The sequence below is a fragment of the Octodon degus genome, unplaced genomic scaffold, assembly GCF_000260255.1.
Source record: "Octodon degus isolate 3935 unplaced genomic scaffold, OctDeg1.0 scaffold00067, whole genome shotgun sequence".
NCBI classification, from domain to species: Eukaryota; Metazoa; Chordata; class Mammalia; order Rodentia; family Octodontidae; genus Octodon; species Octodon degus.
Genome location: NW_004524643.1, coordinates 8,088,473 through 8,102,734, shown reverse-complemented (window position 1 = coordinate 8,102,734; position 14,262 = coordinate 8,088,473). Strand labels below are relative to the sequence as shown.

Here is a 14,262-nt window from a genome sequence, read left to right as displayed (position 1 = left end):
CTATCCTGCATATGTATATACATAAATATATCCCTTTTCCTCCTTTCTTTTGTCCTTCTCTTGATCCCAATGTTTCCTTCCCGTTAAATAAGTTCTTTCCCTTTCACAGTACCTTTCAGAGTAGGCCCCACTATGGTCATTCTGAGCTTCCTGTCAACTCAACAATGTCTCCTTACTTATACAGATTATATTAATCATTTTTCTGACCCTGGGGCAAAATACTCAACACCCACAAATTAAAAAGAGGTTTTGGCTCTTGGTTCTGAGGTTCAGTCTATCGTTGGCCTGCTCCAAAGTAAAATCGGCCGAGTAGAAGGGCACAGTGATGGGGATCTGCCCAACCCATGGCAGCCAGGGAGGGAGGGGGAAAGAAGAGGAAAGAAGGAGGAAGGTGAAGAGGAGGAGGAGGAGGAAGAGGAGGCGGAGGAGGAGGAGGAGGAGGAGACGAAAAAGGAGAGGGAGAGGAGGAGAGGGAGAATATGAAGCAGGAGGAAGAAGGCAAGAGGGCCAGAGGGGAGTGGAGACAGGAGAAGGAGCCACGTGAGGAACACAGCTTTCTGGTTCATGTCATTTGTGACTCTTCTCTTCTGGCCAGGCGCTTCCTCTGAATATCACACTCAGCCACGAATCCATTAGTGAATGAACCCGCTGATGAATGCACAGCACCCACAGCACAGCAATTTCCAAAACCCTTCCTCTGAGTGCATGAGACTTTGGGAAGAGACTTTAAATCTAAACCACATCACAGTGTCTTTCTGTCTAGTCCAGACTGATTTTGAACCCATTCTGTAGCCCAGGCTGGCCTTGCACTGTGATCTTCCTGCCTCAGCCTCCCAGCTTTTTGCTTATTTGTTGTTCAGTTGGTTGTTTGGTTGGTTTCTGGGGAATTTCTTAATTAAATTTCTAACAGTGTTCTGGGTCCTCAGAAACATGCAAAAACTATATTTAATCCTTTCTAATGATGGCTTTAGAAAAGCAGACTGATGACTTCATAGGTATTAACCCCATACAGTAGAACTTCAGCAAATAATTAATTAGTTTTTTATTTTAAAAGCAACACACATACTCAATGAAACAAACTCAAAGATAAACAATATAGAAATGAGTCAAATGATAGTGATATTATATATATATATTATATATATAATATAATATATATATTATACAATAATGATTGAACTGTCTTACCTAGGTTACTTAGATTCTATTGTCTCAAGATAGCCCACTCAGAATGTCTTAGCAATAACAGAAAAAGGGCCAAAAGGGAAGCCTAAGCATGGTTAGGGTACAAAGTATCTCAAGATGCCAGGTCACTATCTTACAGTGACCAACTGTTCCAGGGACACAGAACGACCATGACAAAATCAGGACAATCCCAGGCAAACCACAACAGTTGCTCAGCATCAACCTAGCACTGTGTACTTCTGCCCTTGGCTCTGGATTGGACCTCCAGGATGAGGTAAGTACAATCCACACCATCCACCACATATGAACTGCAGGCTATATGGGGGGTACCTCTGGCAGTCCCTCATCTGTCCCTCAGACTCCCAAGCCCTTATTCCCTCGGCTACTGGACTTCACCTTCTGCTCACTGTATGTCCCTCCACCCTTTGCCCAAACCATACACCTCAGGGCAATAAACATACCCCAAGAACCAGCTTCATGATCGACTCTGTCCAGGTGCTAAGAACCAACTGTAGGACTTACCGCTGCCCAGGAAGGGCAATGGAGTCCAGGCGGCGGCCTCCAGGTAAGGCCATCATGTTAATTCCAATGTGCAACAAAGCCTGCCCACAGCGGTCAGGTGCCTGAAAAGACAGGAAAAGAAAAATTAATAAGAACCCAAAGAGCAGAAGTTCAATCGCTCTCTCTGGAATCTAGGGCATGAGGAATCAAAGCAGGTGTGGAGGAAAGGTCTTCCTGTCCTCCTCTTCCTTTTAACCAACTTATGCTCTAATCTCCTCACATGACTACTGTAGGACATAGTTTTGATCCTTGTTAAAAGTCCTTAGCTCACTGTAATGCCTTACAGTCTTTCCTCATGTCCCCTTGCCAAACATTTACCTGACCCACGGTGGTGTGTACCAAATACTGGAACACACAGGCCAGCAAATATTGCATTAAACATATTTTAAACTACAACTGTAAGCCCTGTTTATTGGAGATTCCCATTTAATGGGCATCCTATATTACTTGCTAAATCGGGCAACTCTATATACTAATTCCCTAGATATGTATAATATACCAACTGAACACTGGATTGTTCCCTGTGATTGGGCTTAACAGAAAATATGATCCTGTAATAACCACAGTGGCAGCTTTCCCAAATCTATTCCACTGCAGGTGAGATAATTTTGCCTGATCTGGAAATAAAGGAGACAAGGAATTCTGTTTAGGCCAATGTGCAGGACAAGACTGGGCCTAGTAAATGTTTTCTTTCTCCTAACAGAAAGCCACCAGGTAAGACACATTTCCCCTACCACTCCTGAGCAAAGAAGCAAATCTACTTCATTACTGCCAGAAACCATTCTGTAATCATGTACGAATGAGATGGAGAGTGGAGCTGGCAAACAGAGAAAAATGTCTGAGTCCTTGATCATGGAATCACTGACTCAACTAGTCCCACAGTTTCGCTACCTCTAGGCTTTCTATTTCCTAAAACTATAAAATTTCTCATCATTTAAATTAGCCTACCTCAGCTAAAACATCCTAATGGACAAAAATAAAGTGGAATCTGCTGGCCTCCAATCCCAGTATTGGAATGTGTTTGTTGTGTCTGCTTCTTTCAACTTGAACCAAAACAGCGACGCCCTGCTTCTCAGAAAACTAGACACTCAACTGGGGGTGTCCCCAAACTAGCTTTGTCCTTTCTCTATTTCTGGAGAACTGCTCCTCCTACCCCTTATATATTCATTTTACCCCTCTTCTGCCAATGCCTCCAAGCCAGGAAGTAATCCTTCAGCAAAATGAAGATTGTACCCCCTTTACCTGGACAATTCAACAGAAGACTTATTCCATGATTGCAAATGGCCCCTAAGAGAAAAGAATGGAAGAGGAGGACTGTAATTAATGGTAATGAGACTAAACTCAACATCCCCCTGGTGATTCCAAGAATAGAATTAAATGGTCAATCTGCACAGTAGAGGGAGGCAAGAGCATAGAATGAACTGGAGCCTTGGGTAGTTCCAGAGATTCACTTGTTCCTATTGCACATTTCTTTGTCTGTAGGCACCACGAGACTGTAAGCCTCTTGAGGACAAGGGTGCTTTGTGCTCCTGGACCTGAACCTAGGGCCAGCACGTGGGGTATGTACTCTGTGTGTGTGCTAAAAGAATGAGTGCAGTTGAAACTAAAATCGAAAGATCTAAATATTAAAACAGAAACACTAAATCTTCTAGAAGATAGAATAGGTAGGACTCTGAGAACAGATGTATATTTATGAATAAATCCTCAATCACACAGTAATTCTCACAAAGAATCAACAGCTGGGATTTCACCTTATCAGACAGCTTTTTCACAGAAAAGGAAATCACCAACAAAGTGAAAAGACAATGCACAGAGTGGGAAAAAGTATTTGCCAGCTGTTCTTCAAAGAAATAGTACCTAGAACATATAGAGAACTATAAAAATCAGACCATCCAAATTCAAAGACCCATTCCAGAAATGAGCATTTTTTAGAGAAGTACCAACAGCAGATAAATATGTGAAAATAATGTTCAACATCTCTGGTCATTCCAGAAATGCCAATTAAATAGCTCTGAGATTCCATGTCACTCCAGAAAGAATGAATATTATCAAGAAAACTGCTAATAAAAAATGTTGGAGGTGGTGAGGGTGGAATGTGGGGGAAAAGGAACCCTTCTCCACCATTGGTGAGAGTATAGGCTGGTGTAACCACTGTTAAAATCCATATGGAGATTCCTCAAAAGACTTAATACTAAGGGTCCCATTTAACCTAGCCCTTGCCCTTCTGGATATCAATTCAGAAGAATTAAAAGCATCATGCTACAGAGATATATGTGTGCCCACATTTATAGTGGCATAGACCATAATAGCCAAATCTTGGAAGTAACCTAAATGCCCATCAACTGATGAATGTATAAAAAAATGTGTTTTTTTATATAATGGAATATTACTTACCCATAAAGAAGACAAAGTTGAGCCATTCATAGCTAAGTGGATAGACATTAAGACTATAATCATAAGGGAAATAAATCAGACACACATGTATAAATAGTACATTATCTTTCTGGTGTAAGAAACTGAAATTATAAATAAGAACCGAAAAGTACAACAGATATTATGAAATAAGGAGAAACTGTTCAAAAGGAAAAGGGAATTATGGAGGGGACGTTATGGCTTGTGCCTGAATGTCCTCCCAAAGCCTCATGCAGTCATGTGGGTGACATTTTCAAAGACAACTTGTTAAAGCAGGATCTCTTGTTTTCACGCCCTAGCCTCAGGAAACGGAGTTGCAGCACTTCCAGCTTGACTCTGCAGGGTCCTCACTGGGTAGACATCCTGAGCCTGTGCAAGAAGACAGACAGCTCAGCGATGGCGTGAGCGCTGCACCCACCCTAGGGCAGGTAGCCTGCGTACAACAGAGGGAGGGAAAGAGCCTTGCTCGCCCCGTTCTTCTCTTGTTGCTTTTGCTGTCTTCTGCCACCTTGAACTGTGGCAGCCACACCACCCTGTCTTGGAGCCAGCTGATTAGGGACCGAAACCTCCACAAACAGAGCTAACCAAACCTTTCCACCTTTAACTTTGGGTGTTGGGTATTTTGTCTCAGCAATGAGAGGAAAATAACTAAGACAGGGGAAAAGAAAGAGAAATATCAGAAAGACAGATAAAATGAAAACAGAGTTTCATGACTAGAGAGGGGAAGACATTTGAAAGGAGGAGATGAGAATGAGGGGGAAAAAGAGAAATAAAGATCTATACAAATACAGATTTCATATAATGAATGTGATCACTATGTAGATATTTGTACCAATAAACTTAAAATATGCAGGGGACAGGGGTTCGATCCCCGGGTCTGCTGTGCCAGCCCTGCGCCCAGGGTATGCTGAGATGGCAATTGAGACTGGGTGTGGTGGCGCGTGCCTGTAATCCCAGCACTTGGGAGGCTGTAAACGGGAGGATCACTACAAGTCTGGTCTAGTAGTGAGACACCAAACACCCTGTAGACCCTTCCCTAAAAAAATACAAAAATAAATAAACAAATAAACTTAATTAAAATTTTAAAAAAGAATTAGTGCTGTAAATTTAATACACTTGTGTTTACCCTTATTTCTTCATCGAACAATAATACTTTTAAAGAACAGTCATAGATAAAACAGCATGAGATAAAAAGTGTAAATGTCTTAGCCAGAGTAAATAGGAGTTGTTTATTACGACCATTACCCAAGAGTCGCCTATGTGCTCAGCCCATGATTACCTATGCTGAGGGAGATGCAGAAAATGAGATATAAAGCATTTAGATGAGATGTGGTACCACATGTTTACAATTCTTCTTGGGAAACTGAGGCAAGAGAATCCCAAGTTTTAGGCTAGTATGGGCAACTTAGGAGAACCCTGTCTCCAAATACAGTTTTCAGCTGGGAGTATAGCTCGGTGGTAGAACACTTGAGTGGCATGTGTGCAGCCCTGGGTTTGATCCCCAGCACCACCAAAACCAAAAATACAGGGCACAGAAATAGTGCTTGATTGATGTTCATGATCCTGTGTCATTGTTCTCATTATTTTTATCATTCTTGTCATTAGAAAAGATGTTTTGAAAGCTGGTGATCCAGTAGTAAAAATAATCTAAAAGCAACAAAGTGATTGAGGTCTTTGCTCCCTTTGTGATATGCTTGGCTAATGTCTAAAAAGGAAAATACCACTTCATGGAATAAAAACTATGGCATGATTAGATGGCATGAGTAATAGCCCATATTTTACTTCCATCTCTATCAGAGAGTAAAAGAGGCAAAGGAAAAACACTGAAGAGAGAATTAAAGCCTAAAGTAGGTGAGGGATAGGGAGATGGTAAGGATGTTCTAAGGCCTCTTAAGTGTGAACCAATATGACCCCAAATAATAAGGTGACACACACCTGCGGCAGCAGAAAGACAGCTGGATTTGATTCAAGTTGTATCTCAGGGACCCAAAGAAAGAATTTCTGCCATTTGCAGGAGCCTCAGTGCAGGCAAGTGGTCTGAGTTTCTGTGAGGTAGATTCTAGAAACATGGTTTGGTGATCACAAAATTCTACAACCAACTCCTAATCCCTGATCTGAACCAGGGTCCTTTGGGAAGAAGCATTGGGCATTTCATTCACAGCTGCCCAACTGTTATGCAGGGCAAGCCCACCAGTCTGCAAAACTTTCTCTCAGATGAACTCCTGTTTTCCCAGAGGCTGGAGACCCCCTTAGGGACACCTGTGTTACATATGTACCTGTGTCCCACTCATTGGCTGTATCTTTATACCCATCTCTTCCCCCTCAGTGGGACGAGATTCCTGGATGTCTGAAACCATGGTGGAACTGGTCACAGGACCCTAAACAATAACCAACACAGGCAGGAACCTGGATTGCATTGACTACCAGTGGCACCATGGCTCATATTCATTGAGGGTGAAGAATTAATGAAGGAGGATACACAGAGGGCCAGGGGTTTACCCCAGATGATGTTTATTAAGTTCCCGTAACAATAACAACAGCAGCTGATGTTTATGGGTCATGGACTAGGTGCCAGGCCCTGCTCTAAATGTTTCATTCACTCTTCAAGTCCACCTGCCTCGGTTGCAAATGATACCCCTGAAATTCAGGGAGAGTTTTGTACTAGTAAAGACAAAGAACTATAATCCAGGGTTTATGATTAGAGGAGAGATACTGATCAGGTAAAGATGATGATGGCAACAAATAAGCAACACATATCCAGAATTTGCTAACGAGCGCATCCATTCCATACCCTGGTGTCAACATCCAGTCCCAAAGGGCCAGTCACAAACAGGAAGTTCCTACACCAAAGCTGTTTCCATTCTGATGCCTTTCCTGCAACCTCTCTCTACTGCCCTCATCTTGCTGAGAATGACCAGGTCCAACTCATCATGATGAGCAAAAATTCAAAAAGCTACATTCCCCCAAAGCTACACAACACATCTGGATGATACCAAGGGTCTTCCCTGGAATGCAAAAAAGAACCTGAACTTTTAAAGTGAAGTAGAATTACATTCTGCCTCTGACAGTGCTTAATACACAATCTTCTGGAAACTGCTGAGCCTCCGTGAGTGATTCCCTCAACTACACCTTCCTCCCATGAACTCTGTGAGATACTCAAAAATGTGAGTGAAACTGTGCTTAGTGCAGGACAATCTTCAAGACGAAAGGCCTTCCTTTCGCAAGGAGGACTTGAGACATGGATCTCAGAGTGGAGGGGCTGCTTTGCTCAGTAGGACAGGTGAAAAGGCACCAGTGAAGTGAGCAGGGGAAGGCAAAGCCTTCTATCACTACTCCTGGAACCCTTTCTAATTCACTGAAAATCACACCATGGATTGATTCTACAGCCTTAGTCCTTCTGAGCTTCAGACTGTGTTCAGGGGTGGCTAGTTTACAAGACAGACTTAAAGTCTTAAGTGTCTCTGATTAATTCAATGCCTGTGTAACAATGGCTCCATTTGGACAGCTCTTTTCTGTGCCCACACCTCAGTCCCATTAGAAGCAGCCCTCGCCCACTTCCATTTGGCTAAGGAAGCTGTCCTCACACAGGAAATGCAAGCTATTTACAGGAAATTATCCCATTAGACCCAGGAGTGAGGGAGGTCTCTGTCACTATCTAATGGGCCTACTGGGCACAGCTCAAGTTGTGACTATCAACAGGAGAGGGACAGTAAATACCTAGTCAGTCATTAAGCTCTAACAGCAATGCTGGGTAAATCCAAGGAAGATGGAAGGACAGGAGTGGGACAGGACCATGAAGACCTAGCTGCGATTTCTTTTTCTGGAAGACTTCAGAGTGTGCAAGAGCTGGAAGCAACAGAACTGTCTTGTCAACCGACCATTATAAATCACCCACAGTTAGAGCTGAAAGGGGCTTTAGAGAGCACTGCTTTGCTAGGGAACACAGAGGACATTTCCACTATCTTGGTATCTGCTTCCCCCTCTGCAAAATACAAAAATAAAAAAATAAACATAGACTCAACTTTATAAAGACTCCTACCCTCATGAGTCTTAGCAAAGGGAAAATTTATCCCCCAAAGAAGAAATAAAAATTAGCCAGACATGGGTTTTCCTGTATCCTCCACAACAGGAACAAAACATAAGACACCAATCAGGCACCTAGAGCAGAAACATATGACTTAGGTTTCACCACCAGGTACACAGGCGCAGACCACCGAAATGGGAGATTTCTTTCTGGGCCTATAGCAGAATTGAGTCTCTGAACCAGCATGCAGACTAGACTTCCCCCTGGATCTGCAATATACATGTTTGTTGTTTTTCAATTTTCTTTCTTCAGTCTGCAAAAGGCACAGTATATAAAGTCCAGAAGACTAGATTCTGAAGGTCTAGCCTGAAGATTACATCAGACACAACCCTTCACCTTACACCCAACTCCTTTCTAGTGAAAGTCACTTTGTTTTTTGAGAAGAACCTTCTCATGGTCTCCTTCCCTCAGCAGTTGTTCCTTCCCACACTTGTTCCACTCCAAACTATATGCCATTCAATGGCCAGAGTGATCCGAAGTACACATTGAATCAAATCACCCTACTGCTCAAACCCCTGGGTGGCAGGCTGTTGCTAGACAAAGACCACACTCTCTGTATGCCCTACTCAGCTCAGGCTGATTTGGCTTCTCTCTTGTCTCCTCTCTGGCCTCTCTTGTTGTAACTCTTAGCACTCCACAACTGGCTGCTCCCAGCCGCACCTTTCCTGCCAAGCACATTCTCAGTGATCTAGCCCTCCATCCACCACCTTCACCATCATCTCCCTTCACCAAGGTGACCCTTCAGAGCTCTGCTCAATTATTCCTTCTTCATGCAGTCTTCCCTGGCCCTTGTGTTCTAGCAAGTCCACTATAAAACACCCTCCCCCAGCACCCCCAGTATTTGCCCTCCATAGGACTTACCACAGTTGTAATTAGATACTCAACTGTGACATTATCTTAACATCTTTCTCTTCTGAAGGTCTTGAGGGAGAGAATAGAAGCCTGCCCTGCTCACAGCCACATTCTTCATACCTGACTGTGTCTGATGTATAATGATCATAAATACTTACTGACTGCGAGGATCAGTTCTCATTGTAGTTACCTCAGCTTCCTCCCTCAGAGCTTGAAGACAAAAGTACTTCAACATGGTATTATAAGTGCTTAGTGAGATGGCCATGGGAAGGCCTTTGGCATCCCACACATACTACATCGAAAGGACTCTGAATCCTCACATCCACAAGGCAAAGTCACCTGTCCCTCCTGAGTTCTTATTGTCCTCACTGTCTGGCCAGCTCAACAGCTTCCCTCTCCACTCCAGCTCTGTGTTCATCAGGATCTCTGAGAAGGACAGAGAGCTGAAGCTGTGGCAACCACAAGGCTACATACAAACTACATACAAATGGCAGGTGACTGAAGGAATGCTAAGAGTTCAAGGGTTTCCAAGCAGCACTACATCAGAATAGAAAGTGGGGAGGAAAGATTATGGAAGGGTACTTGGAGCCTGACCGAATACTGAAACTTCAAAGAGGAATGTAGAAATAGCAGAGGAAGGAGAGGCTGAAATGAAGACTGCAGGACAGAGGAAAAGCATGTGGAAGGCAAGCAATTGTGAGCACAGTAAGACTGGGAACTGAAAGCGTTCTCAGGAGGCAGAGTACTTGGGGCTGGAGTGGGGTTTAGAGAACATGATTCCGGTGGCCTGGGAATGCTGAGAAATGAGTGGTCACTTTCGGCAGGAGAAGGTGGTTTCTCCTTAGTGGTGTTGATTCAGATCTATCGAATGCAGAGCAGGATGGTGCCAAGTAACGACAGACAAGGACATGGAAGGCTAGTGGGGCAATACGGGCCAGAACATGCAGCAAGTATCCCAAGACTGGGATCTCTCTCTAACAGCTAGAGAGAAGCTACCTCTTTGACCCTTAGTACAAAAGGAGTTGATTTTTTTTCCATCTCTAACCTGCGGGTGATGGGGTGCCATTGAAGATGTTTGGACAGAGGAGGGAAAACATCAGAGTAGAATTTCAGCAAATATGGTGACGGAGTGAACTGGCAAGATGCCAAAGAATGAGATCATTAACAGGGGTTCATTTTGGAGGCAGACACCACCTTCCAAGAGGAGCACTAAAGCCCTCAGAAAAAAAAGTGGGGATATGGCAGGGACATGGAAAGGACTGCAAGAGCTTTGGGAAGCAATGGGCTCTGTCCACCCCACCCTGGGCCTCTGTTGGACCTGTGCAAGGAGACAGTCATCAGAGATACCCCAAGACTGCAAGCGGGGGTGGCTGTCGTCCTGCAGCAATCAGATACTTTAAGAACTCTCATTCCCAGGGGAGGTGCAAGAAACCAAACAAGCTGCCACCCACTCCTGCTGAACACACAGACTCTCATAAAATATAAAGAGCACTGGCTCCCTGGGGAAGCCACGAGAGCCCCTCACAGCTGTTAAACAACAGAGCCACGCTAGCAGGACGAACAGACTTCAGGTCTCACAATGTCAGGTCTTGTCCCCCATAAACCTTGGAAACCTTTCTGGACAGCCCACAGCAGTTTCAGAAGAGCACAGACAAGGACCCACCACACCTCTGCCTGATTAATTAGAAGCATCTACCTTCTAGGGCTTGCACGAAGGGCAACAGGAATCCCATCTATACAAATATATCCATGAATTGAAAAGAGAGAAGACTCTAGATCTCAGGGATAATCCAGAGAGCCTTCTTAGAAGAACTCATATTATACTCTTAGAGGAGCCTTGGAAATCACTCCCTTGTAAAAATTATAGCAACTACAACAATTCTAAAGAGGGAGGAAGGAGAAGAGGGAGAAAAAGAGGGGAGGAAGAGGAGGAGAAGAAGGGGGAGGAGGAGGAGGAAAAGGAAGAGGCAGAGGAGGAGAAAGTGGTAAACATATTAGGCACAGTTCTAAATGTCTTATGTTTAGTTCTCTAACCCCATGAGATAGTGCACTATTGTTAGCCCCATTTCTCAGATGAGGTAAGGAAGCGCTTGAGGAATAACATGGGCAGATGGAAAGACACATTCATGGAAAGGAAGAGGCTTCCTGAGGTCATATAACAAGCTGAGGTAGGCCTGAGGCATGCACGCAGGTTTCCTCACTCACATTAGCTCCCTGCGAGTACTCTGGAAATCCCAGGGAGGCTTTGCCTGACAGAAGCCTGGAAGGCCTAACCAGGGACTCAGAACAGCTTACTATGGCAGATCAATGGAGCATCCATTCCAAGGTATAAAGTGGGATTATCACCTTTCTTCTTTCTACTCTGTGATGATTATGATTATCCAACACAAGGAAGTAAAGAGTAGAAAGGAAAACTCAAGAATCTTGGTTGTTTTCAAGTCATCCCTGGGATGAAATAGGCAAAGTTGGCTCAGACGTACCTGCAGGTCCCCAGAAGTCCCCAGAAGCCCCTACTGAGGCCAACATGTCCCAGCACCTAGTCTGTGTGGCCATTTATACTCTGAACAGCTCTAACGTGCCTGAGAAAAGCAGCCTCTCTTGAAAGTCTGTGCTTAAGTCCCAGAGGGCTCCTGGAGTCGGAGTTGGGAAAGCCAGAGCTGCCTCCACAGCCTCTCAGGATGGGGCTGTCCTCACACTGGGCCTCTGAGCACACCGCTGACCATCAGAAGAGCTCCCAGCCCTGAGCTGCACAGGGCACTGCCCAGAAAGCTACTGCTGTAGGCTTTCTGAGAGTCAGCTCAAGATTAAAAGTAAGAAACTATACCTGGAACTCCAAGACCTTGGGTGGCATGTAGCCTTCAACAGAGACTTGGCTGGGCTCTGTTAAGAATATAGATTCATGAATCAGACACCCCCCACCCAGGTTCGAATCTAATCTCCCTCACTTAGTGGTGTGACCTTGGGTATTAGATTTCTTTAGAAAATGGGATGTATAATAAAGATAAAAGGAAAGTTTTATGCACATTAGTGAAATCACATATGGACAGTAGCACAGAGTGGGTGTTTGATATAACATTCGGTTCCTTTCTCCTCTGGTAAGGATGGCACACAGTGGTATGGAGACAGCCCAGCAGAGGCCATTCTGCCAACTCCTGAGCTCCAACTATTCCACTCTTTTCTCCTCTTTAACTTTTTAATTATCTTGTCTTAGTTTCTAACTTGATGTAAATGTTAGCCAACTGCTCCAATGTTCCTTTCCTTTGATTTGCAAAAGCAAAGGACCTCTCCCACTGGGCCCAAGTCCCATGGTGCTAAAATTAACAATCAGTGTACTTTCAGCTAATGACTTACTGGTTGTGACTGCCATGAATAGACATAACTCTCAAATAAAGGCCATTAGAGAAAATTGAATAGCTTCAACGTGGTGAAAATTTGGATATATTCTATTTCATAAATCACACCCAAAGGTCACACTGGGTAAGCTATTTCCCACTCCGTCATGATGAGGACCCAAATGAAGAGGTCTATATACCTTTGGGAAAGAGGACATAAGAGGCAGAATTATATAACCTTTTATAGCTTTAGGCTTGTAATTTTCTTCTATTTCTAAAGCCACAAGTAGACGACAGTGCTACATCAACAACCATGACAGCCCAATTTTCTTTGACTTTATGTCCTCTCTAAATCTCACCAACTGGGGTTTTGCCCAATAACATTGAAAAAGTCACATGGTGAGGTCATGGAGATCCATGGCCAGCCTAAATGCTGCCTCTCTCTGGACTTCTCTGGTCTTCAGTTTCTTCATCTGTAAAATTGAAATAGAATCTATTTTTAGTGTTATTAGGGTTACATAAGATCATGCGGCCAATGTGATACTTCAGAGCAAGTTACATAATAATATAAGAAGCTCCACTGACCCAAGAGGCTAGTGAGTGATACTACACAGGAAGTCTCATGGCATCTATCTTTGGGCCCAATAAAAGATCCATTTCCTGCCCAGACTTAAGGTCAAAGAGCTGCTTCCCACCAAAGAGGATAAAAACAGCAGGGTTTGTTAACTAGAAAGAAGAAAAGCCATCCATAGAAAGGATCTGATAAAAACGATAAGTAAGGACTACTATGGTTCAAATGTTTATGTCCTCTCTAGAATTCACAGGATAAAACCTGATCTCCAGTGTGACAGCATTGAGAAGTGGTAGCTTTAAGAGGTAATTAAGTTTGAGGTTAGAACCCCTGTGAATGAATTAATACCATTATGAAAGAAACTCACAGAGGCTTACAGCATACAAGTATCATGTTATAGAAAGAGAAAGGCCTACCCAGGCCAGACACCTGCTGGCACATGGACACCTGAACTTCCCAGCCTTCAAAACTGTGAGCCAATACATTTTCATTCATTAAATCTATGGCATTTTATTTATTTATTTTTTATTTTTGTACTTTTTAGGGAAGGGTCTACAAGGTATTCAGAATCTCACTAGTAGATTGGATTGGTAGTGATCCTCCTGTTTACAGCCTCCCAAGAGCTGGAATTACAGGCACACACCACCACGCCCAGTCTTCTATGGTATTTTATTGCAGCTGCATAAAACAGATTAAGAGAAAAAACATGTTTTGAGGAAATACAGACAAAAACACGAAGCCATTTCCTGTAGTTAGTAACACTGATGCTGAAGAAATAATTGCATCTCAGTTCACATCTTGTGTGACCCAATTATGGGATTTTTCACAGGAGAATCCAGACTGAATCAGAACCACATCTCAGCCACAATAGTGAAAGGTTTTGGCCAGCTCATTAGTGAAAAGGCATGAAAGACAGAGCCATAACGCACTCCAGGATAACTGCATATACATAAAACATTTCCTCCAATACAATCATTGCTCAAACTTGCTATTGTCATTGGCATAACCTTTTAGCTAAAGAACTCTTTTAAATTGAGAAAGAAGCGTTGTCGGTGTATGTACCATCTGGTCCACATCTGATTATCTACCTTAACTATTTTGGACACAAAACATGTTAAATCTCAAAGTCAGCCACTTAGAGCATGCCATCCTGTCAGTATTCTTTCCTATCTAGTATGCCATGTGCTGTAGGAACATCTAATCAGTACCTTGCATACAGTATCTAACATAAATTGGGAACTCAAGAATGGCACCCTTGGGGCTGG

General features: G+C 43.4%; 1 protein-coding gene across 2 annotated transcripts in view; it reads right to left on the bottom strand.

The window, feature by feature from the left end:
• The window catches only part of Insc (INSC, spindle orientation adaptor protein), a 138,540-nt gene that overhangs the window by 107,099 nt on the left and 17,179 nt on the right, over window positions 1-14,262 (bottom strand). For both annotated transcript variants that reach the window (XM_023719360.1, XM_004634904.2), the window contains exon 2: window positions 1,708-1,808. In XM_023719360.1, coding sequence (XP_023575128.1) covers window positions 1,708-1,763 — 56 coding nt within the window. In that variant the 5' untranslated portion in view covers window positions 1,764-1,808. The remainder of the gene's footprint in view (window positions 1-1,707; window positions 1,809-14,262) is intronic.